Below are 24,194 nucleotides of genomic sequence, written 5' to 3'. Positions count from 1 at the left end.
ACCAAACAGTCGGTCAGCAGAAAAAGGCAACTGGTTAGGCAACCTTTTTTGGAAGCAGAATCTGCCTTCCATTCACTTAACGAGCAGACCAGGCTCTGCTTAAAAACACGGAGTAGCGGAGGCTACCGCCGCACGGTTCGCAGAGTCCAGGACAACCTGAATCGCGTAAGAAACAAATGCAGACATTTGAGAGGTTAAGGATGCCACCTGCGGCACAGATGTACGTGTAACCGTGTCAATCTGTGTAAGACAAGCTGAAATAGCTTGGAGTGCCCCAAGGGAGAGAATGCCGGAGCCAACGGTGCGCCGACAGCCTCATAGATGGCTTTCGACCAGAGATCCATCTGTCTGTCCGTGGCATCTTTGAGTTTGCAGTTCCATCTCCCACTGCAACTATGGATCTAGCTACAAGCCTGGAGATTGGAGGATGCCGCTCGGGACATTGGGTCCAGTCCTTGACCAAGTCAGGGGACAGGGATAACGTGTATCCTAAGCCGTTTGGAGAAGCGCATATCTGGATAAGCGTGGTGTTCCTGGACTGCCTCTCTGAAGGCAGAGTGGTCCAGAAAAATACGTGAAGCTGACTCCTCCACTGGAGGAGCTGTGAGAAATAACCCACATTCTATAGATGGACGCTATAAGATTATTTACTATGGCGTCACAATCAGGTGTATCCAGATTGAGAGCGGTCTCAGGATCAGAATCCTGAGCCGCTACTTCCGCCTCATTACACAGCGAGTCCTTCTGTTAGGACCCTGATGAAACCGAGGCCGCTCATAGCGAGCCCACTTAGGCTGTCTGGGACTGACGTCCGTGCAGAGCCGTGACTCTGGGATGCGTGTGACATTCCCGGAGCTGTTAGTTATTCACACTGAGGGGGGCCATGGATCAATGATTCAACAGTGCCCATATTGTGAGAGACATGTCCGGACTGCTAGGCTTCTAGTATCATAGCCATAGTCTCAGAAAAACTGTCAGTAAATACTGCAGACACCGTCCTCATCCCCTGGCCATTAGTGCATAGAATGGGAGTCTATGTACCTGCCGGCCGTATAGCCGTACATGCTGTACCAGCTGTATAGAAAAACATGTGGTTCTGCACCTTTGTTTTACACAGAGAATATGCTGATAACTCCTCCGCATAATCCAGGAGGGTATATACAACGTGCGACCAAACAGTGCAATGTATATAGTACAAGCATATCTATAAGTGCACTTCTGCACTAGTGGGGTTAGCACCACAGGTGCTGCTTAACGCCTGTTACAGCGATTGTGTGACTATCAGAATGCCAGGGTCTTCCACACTTGTCTCTGTATTGTACAGAAACTGACACTAATGGCTGCCAGTGTCCTTGTAGAGAAGGAAGCCGTGGGCGTGCCTGAGAAAGTGCGGGAATCCGGATTCACAGTGCACACAGTGAGAGGGGTGGAGTATGCAAAACATACTCCAGCTCTCAGCTCTGCTCTATGCAGCGTCACGCCCCTACCCTGACTGTCAGGGCTGTGGGCGGTAACGAAGGGAGACTAGGCCCAGAAGCCGGGGACTCGAGTTAACAGCGCGGCCGCCGTAAAAGCGCGGGCCGCGCTGAAGTCCCCGGCGCACCACAAGTGCCAGCCGCGCCGCAGTTCCAGCGGCCGGCGCAACCGATTCATAGAAGTGGCCAGCGTCCCGCCCCTCTCCTGACTGGCAGGTCTGGGGGCGGGAACGAACGGAAGCAGGCCGCAAAAGCCGGGGACTCTAGTTATCAGCGCGGCCGCCGTAAAAGCGCGGGCCGCGCTGAAGTCCCCGGCGCACCACAAGTGCCAGCCGCGCCGCTGCCAGCGGCCGGCGCGACCGATTCCTGGAAGTGGCCAGCGTCCCGCCCCTCTCCTGACTGGCAGGTCTGGGGGCGGGAACGAACGGAAGCAGGCCGCAAAAGCCGGGGACTCTAGTTATCAGCGCGGCCGCCGTAAAAGCGCAGGCCGCGCTGAAGTCCCCGGCGCACTACAAGTGCCAGCCGCGCCGCAGTCCCAGCGGCCGGCGCGACCAATTCCCATAAGTGAGCCTGCTTCAGCAAAGCTGAATGAGGCCATGGCACAGGCGCCGCAGCGCTGATGTCCCCCGGCGCACTACAACACCCAGCATGCTGCGGTGTGAGCGCCAAATGCACGGGGACACAGAGTACCTTGAGGAAGCAGGGCCATGTCCCTGATGTACTCCGCTCCATCCAGCATCTTCTCCAGGGGCTGTAGATGGAGCACGGTCTCAGTGCCTGGAGACCGGTAAATCCCACTTCACCCAGAGCCCTGTAAAAAGGGATGGGGAAGGAATCAGCATGTGGGCTCCTGCCGCCGTACCCGCAATGGGTACCTCAACCTTACAAACACCTCCGACATACAGTGGGGTGAGAAGGGAGCATGCTGGGGACACTATATGTGTCCTCTTTTCTTCCATCCGACATAGTCAGCAGCTGCTGCTGACTAAAAAGTGGAGCTATGCGTGGATGTGTTGCCTCCTTCGCACAAAGCACAAAACTGGTGAGCCAGTGATCCCACTGGGGGTGTATAGCCAGAAGGGGAGGGGCCTTACACTTTTAAGTGTAATACTTTGTGTGGCCTCCAGAGGCAATAGCTATACACCCAATTGTCTGGGTCTCCCAATGGAGCGACAAAGAAAAAGAATTTACGGTAAGTAAACAAAATTCTCTTTTTCTTTATTGTTCCTTTGGGAGACCCAGACCATGGGACGTTCCAAAGCAATCCCTGGGTGGGAATAAACAGAAAAAAAACTAAGAAGTAGGCAGAACCTAACTTCACAAATGGGCGACAGCCGCCTGAAGGATGCGTCTGCCCAAGCTCGCATCTGCCGAAGCATGAGCATGCACTTGGTAGTGCTTCGAAAAGGTATGCAGGCTAGTCCAAGTGGCAGCCTGACAGACTTGTTGAGCCGTAGCCTGGTGCCTGAAAGCCCAAGAGGCACCGACAGGTCTGGTCGAATGTGCCTTGATCCCCGGCGGGGGAGGCACCTGAGTACTCTGGTAGGCGTCCGAAATGGTCGATCTAATCCAACGGGCTAAGGTCGGCTTAGAAGCAGAGAGGCCCTTGCGCCGACCTGTGGTTAGCACAAAAAGAGAAGTGCACCGCCTAAGTGCAGCGGTGCGAGACACAGATCCGGAGAGCACGCACTAGATCCAGAGTATGCAGCGCTTTTTCAAAGCGATGAACAGGAGCCGGACAAAAGGAAGGTAGGGTAATGTCCTGGTTAAGGTGGAAAGGAGAGACCACCTTAGGAAGAAAGTCCGGAGTCGGACGGAGAACCACCTTGTCTTGATGAAAAAACAAAAAAGGTGACTCCGAAGAGAGCGCAGCCAAATCAGAAACTCTCCTGAGGGAAGTTATGGCCACCAGAAAGGCCACTTTCTATGAAAGACGATACAAAGAAACTTCCCTAAGAGGCTCAAAGGGGGGTTTCTGCAAAACCGTGAGAACCAAATTAAGGTCCCAGGGATCCAAGGGCCGCCGGTAAGGCGGAATGATGTGAGACGCGCCCTGCATGAAGGTGCGGACCTGAGCCAGCCGAGCGAGACGCCGCTGGAACAGCACTGACAGAGCTGAGACTTGTCCCTTGAGAGAGTTGAGGGACAGTCCTAGCTGTAGACCGGACTGTAGAAAAGACAGAAGGGTCGGCAAGGAGAAAGGCCAAGGAGGATGGTCGGTAGAGCGACACCAGGACAGGAAAATTCTCCAAGTCCTGTGATAGATCTTAGCGGAGGAAGACTTACGGGACCGAGTCATAGTGGAGATGACTTCAGGAGGAATACCAGAAGCCGTCAAAATCCAGGACTCAAGAGCCACGCCGTCAATTTGAGAGCCGCAGAATTTAGGCGGAAAAACGGACCTTGCGAGAGTAGGTCTGGACGGTCCAGGAGATGCCACGGCATCTCTACGGACAGATGGAGCAGGTCTGGATACCAAACTCGCCTGGGCCAGTCCGGTGCAATGAGGATGACTCGACGGCCCTCCATTCTGATCTTGCGCAGGACTCTGGGCAAGAGAGCTAGACGGGGAAACACGTAGGACAGACGAAACTGGGACCAGTCTTGAACCAGAGCGTCCGCGGCGAAGGCCTGAGGATCGTGGGAGCGAGCCACGTAAACAGGAACTTTGTTGTTGTGACGGGATGCCATTAGGTCCACGTCCGGAGTGCCCCATTTGCGGCAGATTGACTGAAACACTGCCGGGTGCAGGGACCACTCGCCACCGTCCACGGTTTGACGGCTGAGATAATCTGCCTCCCAGTTTTCCACGCCTGGGATGTGGACTGCGGATATGGTGGACTTGGAGTCCTCCGTCCATTGAAGGATGCGTTGGACCTCCAACATTGCCAGGCGGCTGCGTGTCCCGCCTTGGTGATTGATGTAGGCAACCGCTGTCGCGTTGTCTGACTGGACTCGAATGTGCCTGCCCGCTAACAGGTGGTGAAAAGCTAGGAGAGCTAGAAGCACGGCTCTGGTTTCCAGCACATTGATTGAAAGGGCTGACTCGGACGGAGTCCAAGTGCCCTGCGCTCTGTGGTGGAGACATACCGCTCCCCAGCCGGATAGACTGGCATCCGTGGTGAGGATCACCCAGGACGGGGCCAGGAAGGAGCGCCCCTGGGACAGAGAGAGGGGCCGAAGCCACCACTGAAGAGAGCTCCTGGTCTGTGGCGACAGAGCCACTAACCTGTGTAAGGAGGAAGGCCGCTTGTCCCAACAGCGGAGAATGTCCAGCTGCAGGGGGCGCAGATGGAACTGGGCAAAGGGAACAGCCTCCATTGACGCCACCATTTGACCCAGCACCTGCATCAGACGCCTGAGGGTATAACGGCGGGGCCTCAGCAGAGAGCGCACCGCCAGTTGGAGGGACTGCTGTTTGACTAAGGGCAACTTCACAAGTGCCGGCAATGTCTCGAACTGCATCCCTAGGTACGCAAGACTCTGGGTCGGAGTCAGAGTGGATTTGGGCAGATTGACCAGCCACCCGAATTGGGCTAGAGTGGCGAGAGTGAGCGAGACACTCCGCTGACAGTCTGCGCTGGATGAAGCCTTGACTAGAAGGTCGTCCAGGTAAGGAATCAATGCCAACCCCTGTAGGTGCAGAACCGCAATCACTGCTGCCATGACCTTGGTGAATACCCGAGGGGCTGAGGCCAACCCGAAGGGGAGAGCCACTAATTGGAAATGATCTTCTCCGATTGCAAAACGTAGCCAATGCTGGTGTGAAACTGCAATTGGCACATGCAGATAGGCATCTCTGATGTCGATGGACGCCAGGAAATCCCCTTGGGTCATTGAGGCAATAACTGATCGCAGAGACTCCATGTGAAAGTGCCGCACCTGAACATGCTTGTTGAGAAGCTTGAGATCCAGGATGGGCCGGAAGGTACCGTCCTTTTTGGGGACTAGGAAGAGATTTGAGTAGAAACCTCTGAACCGTTCCCGGGCGGGAACCGGTACAATTACTCCGTTGGCCTGCAAGGATGCCACGGCCTGCGAGAAGGCGGCGGCCTTGGAGCAGGGGGGAGTTGAGAGAAAAAATCTGTTTGGCAGGCTGGAAGAGAATTCTATCCTGTAGCCGTGGGAGATGATATCTCTCACCCACTGATCGGAGACGTGTTGAAACCAAGCGTCGCCAAAGTGGGAGAGCCTGCCACCGACTAAGGACGTTGCCGGAGCGGGCAGAGAGTCACGAGGAGGCTGCCTTAGTGGCAGCACCTCCTGCGGTCTTCTGTGGACGTGCTTTTGGGCTTTGGGCGCCAGTTGGATTTCTGGTCCTTGGCTGAGTTAGTGGACGAGGCCGAGGGCTTAGAGGACGACCAGTTGGAGGAACGAAAGGAGCGAAACCTCGACTGATTCCTACCCTGGGCAGGTTTCCTGGCTTTGGTTTGTGGCATGGAAGTACTCTTCCCGCCAGTAGATTCTTTAATAATTTCATCCAGCTGTTCTCCGAACAGCCGGGACCCAGCAAAAGGGAGCCCAGCAAGGTACTTCTTTGAAGAAGCATCTGCCTTCCACTCTCGAAGCCACAAGATCCTGCGGATAGCGAGGGAATTAAACGAAGCCACCGCAGTGTGGTGAGAAGCCTCCAGCATGGCAGACATGGCATAGGATGAAAAAGCTGAAGCTTGGGAAGTCAAGGCAACCATTTCGGGCATAGATTCCCTGGTGAGGGAATGCATCTCCTCTAGAGAAGCAGAGATGGCTTTGAGAGCCCACACTGCTGCAAAAGTCGGGGAAAACTAGGCCCCCGCCGCTTCATATACGGATTTGGCCAGAAGGTCAATCTGGCGGTCAGTGGAATCCTTAAGGGAAGTGCCATCAGCCACCGACACAACAGTCCGGGCTGAGAGCCTAGACACCGGGGGGGGGTCTACCTTTGGGGAATAAGCCCACTCCTTGACCACCTCAGGTGGAAAGGGAAAACGGTCATCAGAACCATGCTTTGGGAAGCGTTTGTCAGGACAGGCCCTGGGCTTGGTCACAGCGGCCTGAAAACTGGAGTGGTTAAAGAACACACTCTTTGCCCTCTTAGGCGAGGTAAACTGGTGCTTTTCTGCCAGAGAGGGTTGCTCCTCTGATACTGGCGGATTGAGATCCAGTACAGAATTAATGGAAGCAATCAAGTCACTAAGATCTGAGTCACTTTCGGACAGATCAATGGGGTACATGGAGTTAGCCTCCGAGCCCCCTGTAAAGGCATCCTCCTCATCCTGCGAGTCAGCTCTTGAGACAGAGCCGCGGGAGGAGGAGGGAGAGGGAACCCTGCGTCTCTTCTTAGGAGGACGGGGTCTGGGACCTGATGATGAATCCTCTGTGAGCTCCGGTCCTGAGAGTCCCCTAGCAGCAGAGGCACCCTGTGAAGGGGGCTGATGCATATTCAGCAAAGTCCTGGACAGAAGTTCCATGGACTCAGCAAAAGACTGGGAGATAGACCTAGAAAAGGATTCTACCCAAGCCGGGGGCTCAGCCACAGGAGCAGGAGCAGCCTGAGAGACCACTGGGGGAGAGACTCCAGGCTGTGGCACCGCCAAGGTAGAGCAGGCATCACAATGTGGATAGGTGCTCGGTTCAGGCAGCAGGAGCTTACATGCAGCGCATACAGCATAAAGCTTTGGAGCCTTGCTCCTCGTGTGAGACATGCTGCTGGAGTGGGGGCTCTGCCAGAGAATGAACCCCAGAGAGTATATACAGAGGTCCACAACCAGAGACTGGTTGTGGCTTACCAGACCGCTGGAGCGGTGTTGTGTGCCCTCCAGATCCCGAAGCCCGGACCCCCAAACACAGCACCTCAGCAGGGATGCAGAACGCAGACCAGCGCTGAGTGAACTCTGAGAAAATGGCCGCCGGAGCAAAGAGAGGGGGCGGGACTTGCATGAAGAGCGGGATCTGGAGGGCCATAGAGACCTACAGGGGAGGAGACACGCACAGCAGTGGGGAGTGTCCCTCCCCTGTGCAGAATGGCCGCCGGGAATAGCCGAGCCTGTCCCTCTGCATGAGTGACGTGCGAGGGCAGTGAAACGAAACTAGGCCTCCGGCGAAGCCGGGGCCTAAATTTGAGCGGCGAGGCCGACGCGCAGGCACCATCGGCGTGGTTCTCGGGCGACAGCTAGAGAACCCGCCGGAAATGTCAGTAAATACAGTAAGCACACTCTCCCCAAACAATAAAGCACAGGGACCCCAAAATATAAACGTCTCAGGTACTTAGCTGTTGAGACGCAGGGCCAGGTCCGTGGGGATGAGTGCTCCGGTCCAGCTGGGTCCTGAAGGGCTGTGGATGGAGACCGGTCTCCTGCCAGGCATGGAGACCGTGCTGGCTCCCACTTCAAGCCAGAGCCTAGGAGGGATGGTGAAGGAGCACGGCATGTAAGGCTCCAGCCTAGGAAATCAACCTTACAACACCGCCGACACAGTGGGGTGAGAAGGGACATGTCGGGGGTCCAGACGTGGACCCGCAGTTCTTCAAACTCATTCCAAAAGATAAAAATCATATGAGAATGCATGTGTGGATGTATGCCTCCTGAACACAAAGCGATAAACTGGCTGGGTCTGCTCACCAGGGGGTGTATAAGCTCAGAGGGAGGAGCTACACTTTTAAGTGTAGTACTTTGTGTGTCCTCCGGAGGCAGAAGCTAAACACCCATGGTCTGGGTTTCCCAAAGGAACGATAAAGAAAACTTGCTTTCAACAGACAACCCCTTTAAAGGCACTTTCCCACCTGTCCATGGATAGATAATAAATGTATGATCAGTAATGGCCCCTTACTGCAGGTAAGAACCCCCACAATACAAGATCTCAGATACAAGGACTTAGGGCAACGTTACACGAGACGACATATCGTGCAATCGCACGAGTGATCGCACCTGCCCCTGTCGTTTGTGCGTCACGGGCAATTTATTGCCCGTGTCGCACAAAGTCATTAAACCCCTGTCACACACACTTACCTCCCTAACGACGTCGCTGTGGGCGGCGAACAGTCTCTTCCTGAAGGGGGAGGGACGTTCGGCGTCACAGCAACGTCACACATGCGGCCGCCCACCAGAAGTGGAGGGGCGGAGATGAGCGGGACATAACATCCCGCCCACCTCCTTCCTTCCGCATAGCCAGAAGCCGCAGGTAAGTTGTTGTTTGTCGTTCCCGGGGTGTCACACGTAGTGATGTGTGCTGCCACGGGTATGACAAATAATCGGCGCGCAGAAGGAGGAACGACATTATGGAAATGAACGGCGTGTCAATGAGCAACGATAAGATGAGTATTTTTGCTCGTTAACAGTCATTCGGAGGTGTCTCACGGTACGATATCTCGATGCCGGATGTGCGTCACGAATTCCATGACCCTGACGACATATGGCACGATATATCGTACCGTGTAACGCCGCCCTTAGGCTATGTGCCCACGGGGACAGTGTCCTGCGGTTATATTCGCAGGACATTCCGCAGGTGCTCCCAAAAAAACGCAGCACAACTTCTGTCTGTTTCCATGCAGCGGATGTATTGCGGAATGTCCTGCGGATATGGTGCGGGCATTCTGCATTGAGGATACAGTACCATGGCTTCGGCACTGCATCCTCAATGCAGAACAAGTGCTGCAGTGATCATATTACTTACCTCCCATCATGCAGCACCTGGCTTTCCGGTGGCCGGGTCACTCTGTCAGCGTCTGGTGCACTGTGCTTTAGAAGGTGGGCGGGCCCGCACTAGCTCCGGCTGTCACATGACCGGAGCTCGTGCAGGCCCTGCCCACCTCTTCCTTCCTGTACCTGGATCGACCGCGCTCCTGTGCACCGGACGGAGAAAGTGACATCGTTGTCTTCTATCAAGGCAGGTAAGAATATGGGACCCTGCGGAGAAGTCCGCAGCAATAATTCCCATGTGGCTGATTTTTCCGCAGGGAAATCCGCATTATTTCCGCTGCGGAAGAAAACGCAGCGTGGGCACAGCAGTTCCCAAATGCCATAGAAATGGCTGGGGAGTAGCTGTGCTGCAGATTTTTGAAAAATCCGAGGCAAATTCCGCGCATTTTCCGCAGCGTGGGCACATAGCCTTAAGGTGTAGCGACAGTATCACATAAGCAGTGCCGCTGAATTTACACCTTTCTCAACTTTGGTTATACAGTGTGTACAATTGGGGGGCTCAGACCCTCGCAATCAGTGCAGTTTATATATATATTCTTATACACATATACATATAAATACACACACATAAATATATACACATATACACACATACACAGTTTACATACACATATCTACATAACAGTGTGCTCCTTACCTATCCACTAGACACATAACACAAAAGGTAGAATTACCTCTTATTTTTCCTTTTTTTACTTGCCACATCCTCAATTTCCGCTCTTGTCAAGATGATTATGTAGTTATTAAAGTGCTGGATGGCTTTTAATCCAATAAATAGTTGCATCCTTAGTGTAGACACATTGAGAGATACCGGCGGGCAAGTCTGGTAATGAGAAAATGTGAAGGTCTGTAAATGATGCAGAGTAGAAACTATAACTCGCTCCAGTATATAAAAATGTAATTACAATAACGTAAAATTAACAAGATGGATCCCAAATTCTGAGTCACATAAATCTGTCTAATCCAACAGCATCTGACATTACTGCACAATGATTCATAACCCGATAAATGATATGGTCAGTCTGTCGTATCCACAGATGAGAGGACAGTGCTGTACAGTCGGGTCATACTGCTATTTGGGGCGATTTCCCAAACATGCTTACATCCGTCCGATTTCCATGTTTGTTATTTTAAGGAAAGGGATATGTCTAACAGGATGTCATTAAAAAAAAATAATAATAATAATTTTGTGTCCTTTGAAACCTCATTGGAAGACTAACTGCCCCCCACAGATTAAACTGTCGGGATCTGCGTTCATTTAATGTAGTCAGTCTTTGTTTTTTTTAATTAAAAACACAAAGGGTCATTCAGGATTTTGATACTGATTAATAAAATCAGCTCAATTGAGTCTGAGGGTACCGTCACACTTTAGCGACGCAGCAGCGATCCCACCAGCGATCTGACCTGGTCAGGATCGCTGCTGCGTCGCTACATGGTCGCTGGTGAGCTGTCAAATAGGCAGATCTCACCAGCGACCAGTGACCAGCCCCCAGCCAGCAGCGACGTGGAAGCGACGCTGCGCTTGCAGGGAGACGGCGTCTGGAAGCTGCGGACACTGGTAACTAAGGTAAACATCGGGTATGGTTACCCGATGTTTACCTTAGTTACCAGCGCACACCGCTTAGCGCTGGCTCCCTGCACTCGTAGCCACAGCACACATCGGGTTAATGAGCAAACCTTTGCTTATTTACCCGATGTGTCCTCCGGCTACGTGTGCAGGGAGCAGGAGCCGGCACTGGCAGCGTGAGAGCTGCAGACGCTGGTAACGAAGGTAAATATCGGGTAACCACCTTGGTTACCCGATGTTTACCTTGGTTACAGCTTACCGCAGGCTGTCAGACGCCGGATCCTGCTCCCTGCACATTCAGGATTGTTGCTCTCTCGCTGTCACACACAGCGATGTGTGCTTATCAGCGGGAGAGCAACAATAAAAAAACGAACCAGGGCTGTGTGTAACGAGCAGCGATCTCACAGCAGGGGCCAGATCGCTGCTCAGTGTCACACACAGCGAGATCGATAATGAGGTCACTGCTGCGTCACAAAAAACGTGACTCAGTAGCAATCTCAGTAGCGATCTCACTGTGTGTGAAGTACCCCTAACTCCCGGGACCACTTCTGATCCGCTGATTACCCGGCACAGCTCCGCACATTTGGTAGATGCTGTGCCTCGTATTGAAGCTCAGTCCCAGAACCGCATCTGGTAAATAGAACCAAACCTCAATGACCCTCCACATATCCACTTTTACCTGTCCATCCCATATGTACACCATGAATAGCAAAATCATGAAAACCCATTTCAAGGTTGTGCCTCTTTCTTGATACTGCCATTTATGAGGCATAAGGATCCATCCACCCTTCCTGCACAGTACAGCACAGAGTTTTTGATTTATGCAAGCCGCACTTAAGAGAATCTGTCATCAGGATTTTATTCCCCCATCTGAGAGCAGCAGACGTAGTGGGCAGATAGCCTTATTCCAGTGATGTATGACTTACTGGGCTGCTTGCTGCAGCTTTGATAAACTCACTGCTTAATCTGCTGCAGATCGACCAGTTCTCTGACCGCTGAGCTCTCTATAATCCTGCCCACACCACTGATTGGCAGCTTTCTGGGTACAATGTGCATAGGCAGAAAGCTGGTCATCAGCAGTGAAGGTGGGGTTATACATAGCTCAAGAATATGGAGGACTACAAGACAACATGTTTACTAGTCATCTATTAATAATCTGCTGCTGAAATAGTGATTTTATCAAATGTACAGCTAGCAGCCCAGTAAGTGGCACATTGTCTGAATCAGGGTCTCTGTATTTACAATAAAAAGGAACTGTACTTTTAATGAACTATGCCTTTATCAATAGTACCAGTGATTGTAAGAAAATGTATCATTTATTGTACAAGAAAAATCAGCTTCTTTCTCCACTTATCTCCCTCCGCCTGAATGCACCATAAACTGTGACAGTGTCGCTCAAGGACGGCTTGCTCAGAGATAGACTGCAGCCAATTATCCTCCATGGAGAAGCGAGGGTGAGTGATCATAAGGAACGGGAACAGACCGAAAACCATCGTGCAGAGCTCCAAAAGTGTGTTGCCTAACATCAGAGGTTGATTCAGATCAACACTGCTGAGCTCTGCTGTACAATATCCTCCATGTTGCTGTAGCTTGTCTGCGAGCTGGAAAGTGACTGTAGAGCAGGAACCCCCTCCCTGTGATCTGCGATCTATGGGAAAACTCACTGCAGCTCATCTCCTCTTCCCCAGATACCAACAGATGGTGCAGAGGGGAAAGCTGGGAGATTGCAGGCCATAAGCCACAGAATGGCCAGAGATGGCGTTATTGCTAATGTACTGACACTGGACACCTTATTCTGAATAGTTACCTGAAAGCACATTTACCCTTTATATTTGCTATACTTAAAACAAACATATGCTGCATGATATTTTACATGGATGGAAGCTGCAGGCTTAGAGATATTTCCTTCATTTATTAGCACAATCTCTTTTGAAATAGAAGCTAAACACTCGATTACAGGTCATAATGTCAAGTTCATGACTGAAGGGTCGTTGAAATCTTATAAGGGTGGTTCACCCATATTTGTTATTGTCTAGTTCGATATTATATTGAGAAACAAGGTTTCTCTCAAATACCTTGTGTCGGCAATAGTGCCTGTGAGAGGCGCTATGGCAGACCGCTGTTCCCGCTCCAGTGACGTCTCCGTCAAGTGCCGCACACGTCACATCCGTGCAGCCTGCTGTATTCCTTGCTGCAAGCAAGAGACGCGATGCGCTGTGCTGTGCTGTGAGGGAGGAGGGAGCAGATGGGCTGTGACAGCGGTGAAACACCGCGCACAGCTCAGTGATTCGGGAAGAATGCAACCGGCTGCACGGATGTGACGTGTGCAGCACTTGATGGAAACGTCACTGGAGCAGGAACAGCGGTCTGCAATAGCGCCTCTCACAGGCACTATTGCCGACACAAGGTATTTGAGAGACACATTGTTTCTCAATGTAATATCGAACTAGACATTAAAAAATATGGGTGAACCACCCCTTTAAGATCAACTTAGCCAAATACCTTCATAGTTGTGTCAATATAGGGGTCCTCTTCCCGAGCTGCGGCTGCGCTGCATCTGACTGTGAAACACTGCAAATTGTTGCTGTAAAGAGGAGATTAGAAAACATACTCTGGATTAGTGACTTCACACAACTTACCAATTGTTCTTGTAAAGTGTATGAAAGCTGTAATGTCAATGTGCAAGTAATGTCTAGGTCAAGAGTCCTCAACCTGTGGCTGGGGGGACAGTGATGTGTGGTTTGCGTCTGTCTTAGCAGATTGCTACATCTGTAACAGGATCTAACAAACCGCTATGAAGTGCAGGTCTTGAGATTGTGACGGTTATGAGTAGTCCCACACAAAAGAGTAGCTGTAGATGCACGTAATGGTTTAAAGGGTGTCTCAACTACTAGGACAACCCCTTCTGCTTACACATTTCCCCGTTGGAAAACAAATAAAGCCTATACTAACCTCCAATGCCGGTCCAGCGGTGCCCGTGTTCCTGGGGCTCACGTGATGATGTGATGTCATGTGAGCCCCACGCCCAATCACTGCTCCCCTTTCCCCACCTTCGGACAAATTAGTTAATGAACAGGAAAGGAGTGCTGCGGCTGCCTTTCACTTCTTGTTGATTGCACCTACATCTGAACGTGGGGGGCTAGCATGACGTCACAATGTCTTGTTCACCCAAGATTGTGAGAATGGGCACCGCTGGAATAGCGCCAGCATGGAAAGCGAGTGTAGGATTTTTTAATTTTACATTGTGGAATCGTGGAATCAGAAGGTATCCTAATAGTGAACAACCCCTTTAAGGGTTGGCGACATTAAAAACGGTAAAATGAAATTAAATGATACTACTAGTTAAAGGGTTTCTTGAAGCTGGATGCAATAATGTGGTGGAAGAGCCAGATGTGAGAATACCAAATAGGTGTAAGGTGGAAATGGAAACCCCGTATGTAAGTACACTGCCTCGGAGGGATTGCTACGCAGACGTTCTGTCTGGTGGGGTGTCATTTTATTGGGGGGCAGGAGCTGGATGTCTCAGAAGGGGGAACTTCTGAAGGTGGTTCGTGACCCTCTCAGAGCTGAATGTGGCTCTCAAAGTCAGAAAGGTTGGGACCACTGGTCTGGATAATAGAATAATGTTCAGCAGAAGGAAAGTCTAAGCAAAGGATTTCTGTGAAGTATGAATGAGCGTGCATGATAAATTAGCGTTAATGTTTTTGCACCAATTTTCAGTCATTTCACATTTCTTTACAATAGTAAATTCCTCTGCATAAGAACTACCGTAGGTCCTAACTGATCAGACACTGATAGCGGTAAAGGATTAAACATACATCTGGTGCTTGTACTCACAAATATATGTTAGGGAAACTTCTGCTCCTTCACCTCCTAGTCCTCGCCACTTTTGCAGTAAACTTTAACATGGTATCAACCACCCTAATTACTGCTGCTCTCCGAGCATTTTCAATGACTTATGTGACGGCTGGTGTGTGTGGACCAACTACACCACTGGCCAGGATTACCCTAGAGAGGGGCATATCTAGGAGACTACCTGGTCTTCACTAAAGTCTCTGGATTTCAGGCTGGGCCACAGGTAGTCGCCGGGTATTAATTGTAGGGCAGTCCTGTGTCGTGTTGCAGCTGAATGACTGGTCAACACCTGGTACGAGGTACAGAAGGACCAGTCAGAGCCGCAGTCAAACAATCCGTGGTCAGGGTATTTCCCTTGCTAGAAAGAGATTGGACAGGAAAGCTATACCCTGCAGGACACATCCCTGCTGGATTCGGCCAGGCCTCCCTATAGCCAGGTGGAGACAGCAGGACTAGGAGTGCTGCACACAGGGGTTTCAGCACGCAGACTAAGGCTATGTGCCCACGGGACTCTGTATCCGCGGATTATTCTGCAGCTAAATCCGCAGCATTCTCACGGATACCACACCTTTGCATAGGTGCGGATTTGCGGCGGATTTCGTTGCGGATTTTGCTTTTTTTTGACATTCACTTGCATGGGCAAAATCCGCAGATAAATCCACAGGAATAATTGACATGCTGCTGATTTTTCCGCAGGGAAATCCGCATTATTTCCGCTGCGGAAAAGAAGGGAATTTTGTTTACTTACCGTAAATTCCTTTTCTTCTAGCTCCTATTGGGAGACCCAGACAATTGGGTGTATAGCTTCTGCCTCCGGAGGCCACACAAAGTATTACACTTGAAAAAAGTGTAACCCCTCCCCTCTGCCTATACACCCTCCCGTGCATCACGGGCTCCTCAGTTTGGTGCAAAAGCAGGAAGGAGGAAACTTATAAATTGGTCTAAGGTAAATTCAATCCGAAGGATGTTCGGAGAACTGAAAACCATGAACCAAAGGAACAATTCAACATGAACAACATGTGTACACAAAAGAACAAACAGCCCAAAGGGCACAGGGGCGGGTGCTGGGTCTCCCAATAGGAGCTAGAAGAAAAGGAATTTACGGTAAGTAAACAAAATTCCCTTCTTCTTTGTCGCTCCATTGGGAGACCCAGACAATTGGGACGTCCAAAAGCAGTCCCTGGGTGGGTAAAAGAATACCTCAATAACAGAGAGCCGAAAAACGACCCCTTCCTACAGGTGGGCAACCGCCGCCTGAAGGACTCGCCTACCTAGACTGGCATCTGCCGAAGCATAGGTATGCACTTGATAGTGTTTTGTGAAGGTGTGCAGACTAGACCAGGTAGCTGCCTGACACACCTGCTGAGCCGTAGCCCGGTGTCGCAATGCTCAGGACGCACCCACGGCTCTGGTAGAATGGGCTTTCAGCCCCGAAGGAAGAGGAAGCCCCGAAGAACGGTAGGCTTCAAGAATCGGTTCCTTGATCCACCGAGCCAAAGTTGACTTGGAAGCCTGCGAACCCTTACGCTGGCCAGCGACCAGGACAAGAGCGCATCTGAACGGCGCAGGGGCGCCGTGCGAGACACGTAGAGCCGGAGTGCTCTCACTAGATCTAATGAATGCAAATCCTTTTCACCCTGGTGAACTGGATGAGGGCAAAAAGACGGTAAGGAGATATCCTGATTGAGATGAAAAGGAGATACCACCTTAGGGAGAAACTCCGGGATAGGACGCAGAACCACCTTATCCTGGTGAAAAACCAGGAAGGGGGCTTTGCATGACAGCGCTGCAAGCTCCGACACTCTTCGGAGTGAGGTAATTGCCACAAGAAAAGCCACCTTCTGCGAAAGACGTGATAAAGAGACATCCCTCAGCAGCTCGAAAGGTGGTTTTTGAAGAGCCATTAACACCCTGTTAAGGTCCCAGGGTTCCAGCGGACGCTTGTAGGGTGGAACTATGTGGCAAACTCCCTGCAGGAACGTGCGGACCTGCGGAAGCCTTGCCAGGCGCTTTTGAAAAAATACTGAGAGCGCCGATACTTGTCCCTTGAGAGAGCCGAGTGACAAACCCTTGTCCATTCCGGATTGAAGGAATGAAAGAAAAATGGGTAAGGCAAAAGGCCAGGGAGTAAAATCCTTATCAGAGCACCAGGAGAAGAACATCCGCCACGACCTGTAATAGATCTTGGCGGACGTTGGTTTCCTGGCCTGTCTCATAGTGGCAATGACATCCTGCGATAAACCCGACGACGCTAGGAGCCAGGACTCAATGGCCACACAGTCAGGTTGAGGGCCGCAGAATTCAGATGGAAAAACGGCCCTTGTGACAGCAGGTCTGTGCGGTCTGGAAGCGCCCACGGCTGACCCACCGTGAGATGCCACAGATCCGGATACCACGACCGCCTCGGCCAATCTGGAGCGACGAGAAAGGCGCGACGACAGTCGGATCTGATCTTGCGTAACACTCTGGGCAACATCGCCAGAGGAGGAAACACATAAGGGAGTCGAAACTGCAACCAATCCTGAACTAACGCGTCCGCCGCCAGAGCTCTGTGATCTTGAGAACGTGCCATGAAGGCCGGGACCTTGTTGTTGTGCCGTGACGCCATGAGATCGACGTCCGGCGTTCCCCAGCGGCGACAGATCTCTCGAAACACGTCTGGGTGAAGAGACCATTCCCCCGCATCCATGGCCTGACGACTGAGAAAGTCTGCTTCCCAGTTTTCTACGCCCGGGATGTGAACTGCGGAGATGGTGGAGGCCGATAGAGAAGTGGGAAGAAGCCACCACTGAAGAGAGGTTTTGGCTGCAAGGGAAAGAGAGACGTTCCTGTCGAGGGACGTCGACCTCCTGTCCCATTTGCGGAGAATGTCCCATTGGAGTGGGCGCAGATGGAACTGCGCAAAGGGCACTCCTCCATTGCTGCCACCATCTTCCCCAGGAAGTGCATGAGGCGCCTCAAGGGGTGTGACTGACCCCGAAGAAGAGATTGCACCCCTGTCTGCAGCGAAAGCTGTTTGTCCAGCGGTAGCTTGACTACCGCTGAGTGAGTATGAAACTCCATCCCGAGGTAAGTCAGTGATTGGGTCGGTGTCAACTTGGACTTTGGGAAGTTGATGATCCACCCGAACCGCTGGAGAGTCTCCAGAGCGACGGTCAGGCTGTGTTGACACGCCACCCGGGAGGGTGCCCTGACTAGGAGATCGTCTAAGTAAGGGATCACCGAGTGGCCCTGAGAGTGTAGGACCGCCACAACGGATGCCATGACCTTGGAGAAGACCCGTGGGGCTGTCGCCAGGCCAAAAGGCAGTGCCACGAACTGAAGGTGTTCGTCCCCGATGGCAAAACGCAGGAAGCGTTGATGCTCGGGTGCGATCGGCACATGGAGATAAGCATCCTTGATGTCGATTGATGCTAGGAAGTCTCCTTGTGACATCGAAGCGATGACCGAGCGGAGAGATTCCATCCGAAACCGTCTGGTGCTCACATGCCTGTTGAGCAGTTTGAGGTCCAGAACGGGACGGAATGATCCGTCCTTCTTTGGCACCACGAACAAGTTGGAGTAGAAGCCGTGACCATGTTCCTGAGGGGGAACGGGAATCACCACTCCTTCTGACTTCAGAACGCCCACAGCCTGAAAAAGTGCGCCGGCCCGAGATGGAGGCGGAGATGTTCTGAAGAAACGAGTCGGAGGACGAGAGCTGAACTCTATCCTGTAACCGTGAGACAGAATGTCTCTCACCCATCGGTCTTGGACATGTGGCCACCAGGCGTCGCAAAAGCGGGAGAGCCTGCCACCGACCGAGGATGCGGTTCGGGGAGGCCGAAAGTCATGAGGAGGCCGCCTTGGAGGCAGTGCCTCCGGCGGTTTTTTGGGGGCGTGACTTAGACCGCCACGCATAAGAGTTCCTCTGGCCCTTCTCTGGCCTGTTGGACGAGGAGGATTGGGACTTGGCTGAGGGCCGAAAGGACCGAAACCTCGGTTGTATTTTCCGTTGCTGAGGTCTCTTCGGTTTGGACTGGGGTAAGGAGGAGTCCTTTCCCTTGGATTCCTTAATAATTTCATCCAATCGTTCGCCAAACAATCGGTCGCCAGAAAACGGCAAACCGGTTAAGAACTTCTTGGAAGCAGAGTCTGCCTTCCATTCGCGTAGCCACATGGCCCTGCGGACTGCCACAGAGTTAGCGGATGCTACCGCTGTACGGCTAGCAGAGTCCAGGACGGCGTTCATGGCGTAGGACGAAAAAGCCGACGCCTGAGAAGTCAAAGACGCAACTTGCGGAGCATAGGTACGTGTGACCGCATTAATCTCAGACAGACAAGCTGAGATAGCTTGGAGTGCCCACACGGCTGCAAAGGCCGGGGCAAAAGACGCGCCTGTGGCTTCATAGATGGATTTCACCAGGAGCTCTATCTGCCTGTCAGTGGCATCCTTGAGCGATGAGCCATCTGCAACTGATACTACAGATCTAGCCGCCAGTCTAGAGACTGGAGGATCCACCTTGGGACATTGAGCCCAACCCTTAACTACGTCAGAGGGGAAGGGGTAACGTGTGTCATTAAGGCGCTTAGTAAAGCGCTTGTCCGGAAATGCTCTGTGCTTCTGGACAGCATCTCTGAAGTTAGAGTGATCGAAAAACGCACTCCGTGTACGTTTGGGAAACCTAAACTGGTGTTTCTCCTGCTGCGAAGCCGACTCCTCTATAGGTGGAGTTGGGGGAGAAAGATCTAGCACCTGGTTGATGGATGCTATAAGGTCATTCACTATGGCGTCCCCTTCAGGTGTATCAAGATTGAGAGCAACGTCAGGGTCAGAGCCCTGAGCTGCGACGTCCGCCTCATCCTCCAGAGAGTCCTCAAGCTGAGACCCCGAGCAGCGTGAGGAAGTCGGGGAAGATTCCCAGCGAGCCCGCTTAGCCGGTCTGGGACTGTGGTCCGTGCCGGAGTCCTCCACGTGAGACCTAGGGGCCACCCCGGGAGCACGCTGCGGCGCAGACCGAGAGGGGCCTGGAGGCGATGATCCAACAGTGCCCGGGGCCTGTGTAAGGACCGGTCTGGACTGCAAGGCTTCTAGTAGCTTGGCAGACCATTTGTCCATAGACTGAGCCATGGATTGTGAAAGCGAGAGAGAGTTTCTCAGCAAAAACTGCAAACTCTGTCCCTGCCGCCTGGACAGGGGAAGCAGGAGGGTCTGCCTGAGCCGAGGGGCCCACTAGTGACCGAGGCTCCGGCTGAGCAAGTGCAACAGCGGTCGAGCATTGCTCACAGTGTAGGTGGAACCTGCAGGTAACATAGCCGCACAAGAGGTACAGGTTGCAAAAAAACCCCTTTGCCTTAGCGCCCTTGCTCCTTGTGGACGACATGCTGTTGTCTCCTAGGAGAGTGATCACTGAGGGTATATAGCCAAAAGCAAAACAACCCGGCCGAACAGAGAAAATATATACAAATATATATATATACTCCGGCACCCTAGGGGGACCAGCACCGGGTGACCGGTGTGGCTTACCGACCCCCCAAAGCGGTGTGTGTCCACCAGATTCCCTGCCTTAGGTCTCCCAGAGCTGCAGAGCTCGTTCCTGAAATCCTCCACCGGCAGAATGTGTAAAAATGGCTGCCGGAGCTCTCAGGGGAGGAGGGAGCCGTGGGCGGCGACTAGTAAAGTGCGGGAATCTGGTGCCCCACAGTGATCAGTGAGGGGGGGGGAGGAAACCTAAAGTATGCTCCAGCCCTCACTGCCGACGTCAGGTCGACCGTCCCGCCCTTACCCCTGACTGGCAGGCCCGGGGGCGGGAGTTATGGTACTAGGCCGCAATGAACCCGGGGACTAAATTTAATACCGCGGCCGACAAACAGGCGCGGTCGGCGCGGAAGTCCCGGTCGTCACAAAACCAGCAGCTGCTGCAGCGTCTGTGAAACAAGCGCTCCATGCACCGTCCCCATGGGGACACAGTACCTTTAGATGCAGGGCCCTGTCCCTGAGGATACAAAGACTCCTGTCCGGCAGATTCCCACAGGGGCTGTGGAGGGAGCCCGGTCCCAGTGAATGGATGACCGGTTAGGATCCCACTTCTCCCAGAGCCTCTAAGGGATGGTGAAGGAAAACGGCATGTGGCTCCAGCCTCTGTACCCGCAATGGGTACCTCAACCTTAACAGCACCGCCGACTTAGTGGGGTGAGAAGGGAGCATGCCGGGGGCCCTGTGGGGGCCCTCTTTTCTTCCAACCGATAAAATCAGCAGCTGCTGCTGACTAAAATGGGAGCATGAGTGGATGTGTGCCTCCTTCCACACAAAGCATAAACTGAGGAGCCCGTGATGCACGGGAGGGTGTATAGGCAGAGGGGAGGGGTTACACTTTTTTCAAGTGTAATACTTTGTGTGGCCTCCGGAGGCAGAAGCTATACACCCAATTGTCTGGGTCTCCCAATGGAGCGACAAAGAAAACTGCAGCGTGGGCACAGCAGTTCCCAAATGCCATAGAAATGGCTGGGGAGTAGCTGTGCTGCAGATTGTTGAAAAAGCCGTGGAATTTTCGCGAAAAATCCGCGGCAAATTCAGCGCATTTTCCGCAGCGTGGGCACATAGGCTGAGCAGAGCAATGATAAGACCGGCACTGTGAATGTGAGCAGGTTGCCGGCATGACAGGTTATTATATAACTGCTGACTAATCAACACAAGGGAAAAGTTTTCTCAAAACTGGGAAATAAATATAAGGCTTGTCCCACCATCCTCCCTTTTTGCTTGGGGGCTGGTGTGATCCTGCATCGCCAATAGTTCGGACCAGTGTGGCTGCTCTGTGGGTCTAACTATGATCTGAATGTTTGTATAGGAGGCAGCTTTGCTTGTGCAGCAGCAGAGGTCACAGTGGCACTGACGCTGGCCACATCGGGAGCCACAACTGCGATCTCAGCCAGATCAGTGCAGTGCTTTCAAGCTCAATAGAAAAGAGCTTATCAGGGGAGGGGAATGAAACGTAATACACAGTAAATTCAAAAGTTACTTGTCTCACAAGTACTATCAATTATATCCATAAATGAAGGTAGGAATAGCCTATTAAGGGAATTAGTATGGAGAGGGGAATACACACTGCTGCCAGACTCATGTCCTTGGAGAACAAAGGATCAGACATATTGAAATTCAACATGCTTGACCATTCTTTTCCTGGACTTTCGGGCCTTTTAACAATGAAATGAGCATAATTGTATATATCTTTTTAGTAGAACACTTAAAGAAGTTGTCCAGTTACCAAAACCAATTTTTTTTTTCTGATAAATCTTGCTAATATGTGCCCCTCAACACATCTATTATGTTTTTTCAGCAAAATTACCTTTTATTGTGCACTAGCAGCACACGGTCATTGCTGGCTCCAGCTCTGATGGGGTTAATCTCTCCTCTGACTTCCTGTGTTCAGTTCCTACAAGTCCCAGAATTCTTTGTGGCTCTAGGGCGGTGTCTGGCTTATCTAACACACCCATTGTGTCTAATACACCCACTCTGCTCCCACCCAAACCCTCCTCCCTGCCTCTTCCCAGTGGATGCACTGAGATCATCAATCACACAGACAGCAGCAGCTCTACACAGCCAGGGGAAGAAAATGTGTGTGCGCGTATATACAGTGTATGTGTATATACAGTGTGTGCGTATATACAGTGTATGTGTGTATATATACAGTGTGTGTGCGTATATACAGTGTATGTGTGTATATATACAGTGTGAATGTGTGTGTATGTCATACTCACCTGTCTGCAGGGTCCGGGTGCCATGCCTGCTTCCAGCCCCTGTCTCGGTCCCGCCGCTCTGGCTGTGTGCAGTCTCCCCGGGGCACGTACGAAGCTTGCAGGACCTGGCCGTGGATCACCTGATGCAGTCACCTGACGCATCAGCTGATCGATTCTCGTGGTGTCGCCGGCTTCTTCGCGCTCGGCCGGCTATCAGCTGATCCTGCCGTCAGGGGACTTCATCAGCTGATTACCGGCAGCTGCTGCAGTGATGGGCCAGGATCAGACTCCGCTGCAGGAGCTACCGGTAATCAGCACAGGCGTGAGTATTTTTTTTGGCACTGATGCATCAGCTGATTGTATAATCGGCTTTTATACAATCAGCTGATGTGTCATGTGATTCACGTAGTTTAACCTGACACATCATCTGATCGCTTTGCCTTCCAGCAAACCGATCAGATGATATTGGATCCGGATTGGACGGCGCTGGACCCTAACCCAGGATTACTGCGGAGGGGGGTTTATTTCAATAAAGATGGAGTCACTAATTGTGTTGTGTTTTATTTCTAATAAAAATATTTTTCTGTGTGTTGTTTTTTTTTTATCATTACTAGAAATTCATGGTGGCCATGTCTAATATTGGCGTGACACCATGAATTTCGGGCTTAGGGCTAGCTGATAATATACAGCTAGCCCTAACTCCATTATTACCTAGCTAGCCACCCGGCATCAGGGCAGCTGGAAGAGTTGGATACAGCGCCAGAAGATGGCGCTTCTATGAAAGCGCCATTTTCTGGGGTGGCTGCGGACTGCAATTCGCAGTGGGGGTGCCCAAAAATCTTGGGCACTCTTCACTGTGGATTCCAATCCCCAGCTGCCTAGTTGTACCCGGCTGGACACTAAAATTAGGCGAAGCTCACGTCATTTTTTTTTAAAATTATTTCATGAAATTCATGAAATAATTAAAAAAAAAGGGCTTCTCTATATTTTTGGTTCCCAGCCGGGTACAAATAGGCAGCTGGGGGTTGGGGGCAGCCCGTACCTGCCTGCTGTACCCGGCTAGCATACAAAAATATGGCGAAGCCCATGTCATTTTTTTTTTCTTTTTGGGTAAAAAACTGCATACAGTCCTGGATGCAGGATGCTGAGCCTTGTAGTTCTGCAGCTGCTCTCTGCTCTCCTGCATACAATGAACATTTTGAATAAGGAAATGACATCAGAACTTTTTTTTTTTTTCATCAACAATCTTTAATGGCATTGTGCACTGATTAAAAACGCAGTGAGCAAAAACGCAGCAAAAAAGGCACCAAATCACGGCAAAAACGTGACATGCAGCACCGCAGGTGACAGAGCAGAGCAAGTTGGTGACATGCTCTGCTCTGACACATAGTGTGCTGCATGTCACTGTATCCACTCTGGGACTTGTTGTACAGGTGACCGGATGATACATGTCACTAACTGCCCCACTCTGTGATTTCTGCTGCATAGTACCAACTGTATACACTCTCACCTGCACAACAAGTCCCATAGTGGAGACAGTTAGTGACATGTAGCATCCGGTCACCTGCACAACAAGTGCCAGAGTAGAGAAAGATAGTGACATGCAGCACACTATGTGTCAGAGCAGAGCATGTCACTGTCTCCACTCCGCTGACCTCACAGCCCGTACACGCTGCGATGGATGCAGGGGGACACAGAACAAGTAATCGGCCGACACTGGAGTCATCTGATTACTTGGGATGAATGAGAAGTAAAATGCTCTGGTGCTCGATGGGCGAAGCCCATGCCGATTTTTTTTTAAAAAAATTCATTAAAAATAAAAAAACAAAAAAATCACATTGTTTGTGGGCTCCCGCTGCATTTTCTATTGCTAAGGGTAACCAAAGCAGCTACTGGCTGCTAGCC

General features: G+C 51.7%; 1 protein-coding gene across 3 annotated transcripts in view; it reads right to left on the bottom strand.

The window, feature by feature from the left end:
• HPS3 (HPS3 biogenesis of lysosomal organelles complex 2 subunit 1) overlaps window positions 1-24,194 on the bottom strand; it is a 136,836-nt gene that overhangs the window by 96,986 nt on the left and 15,656 nt on the right. For all 3 annotated transcript variants that reach the window (XM_075340806.1, XM_075340805.1, XM_075340804.1), the window contains exons 6-7: window positions 13,221-13,302; window positions 9,826-9,974 (exon numbers count right to left, since the gene is read on the bottom strand). In XM_075340806.1, coding sequence (XP_075196921.1) covers window positions 9,826-9,974; window positions 13,221-13,302 — 231 coding nt within the window. The remainder of the gene's footprint in view (window positions 1-9,825; window positions 9,975-13,220; window positions 13,303-24,194) is intronic.

Source organism: Anomaloglossus baeobatrachus, chromosome 3 (assembly GCF_048569485.1).
Source record: "Anomaloglossus baeobatrachus isolate aAnoBae1 chromosome 3, aAnoBae1.hap1, whole genome shotgun sequence".
Lineage (NCBI taxonomy): Eukaryota > Metazoa > Chordata > Amphibia > Anura > Aromobatidae > Anomaloglossus > Anomaloglossus baeobatrachus.
Note: the sequence above shows the minus strand (reverse complement) of the source record. Positions and strands in the feature narration are given on the sequence as shown.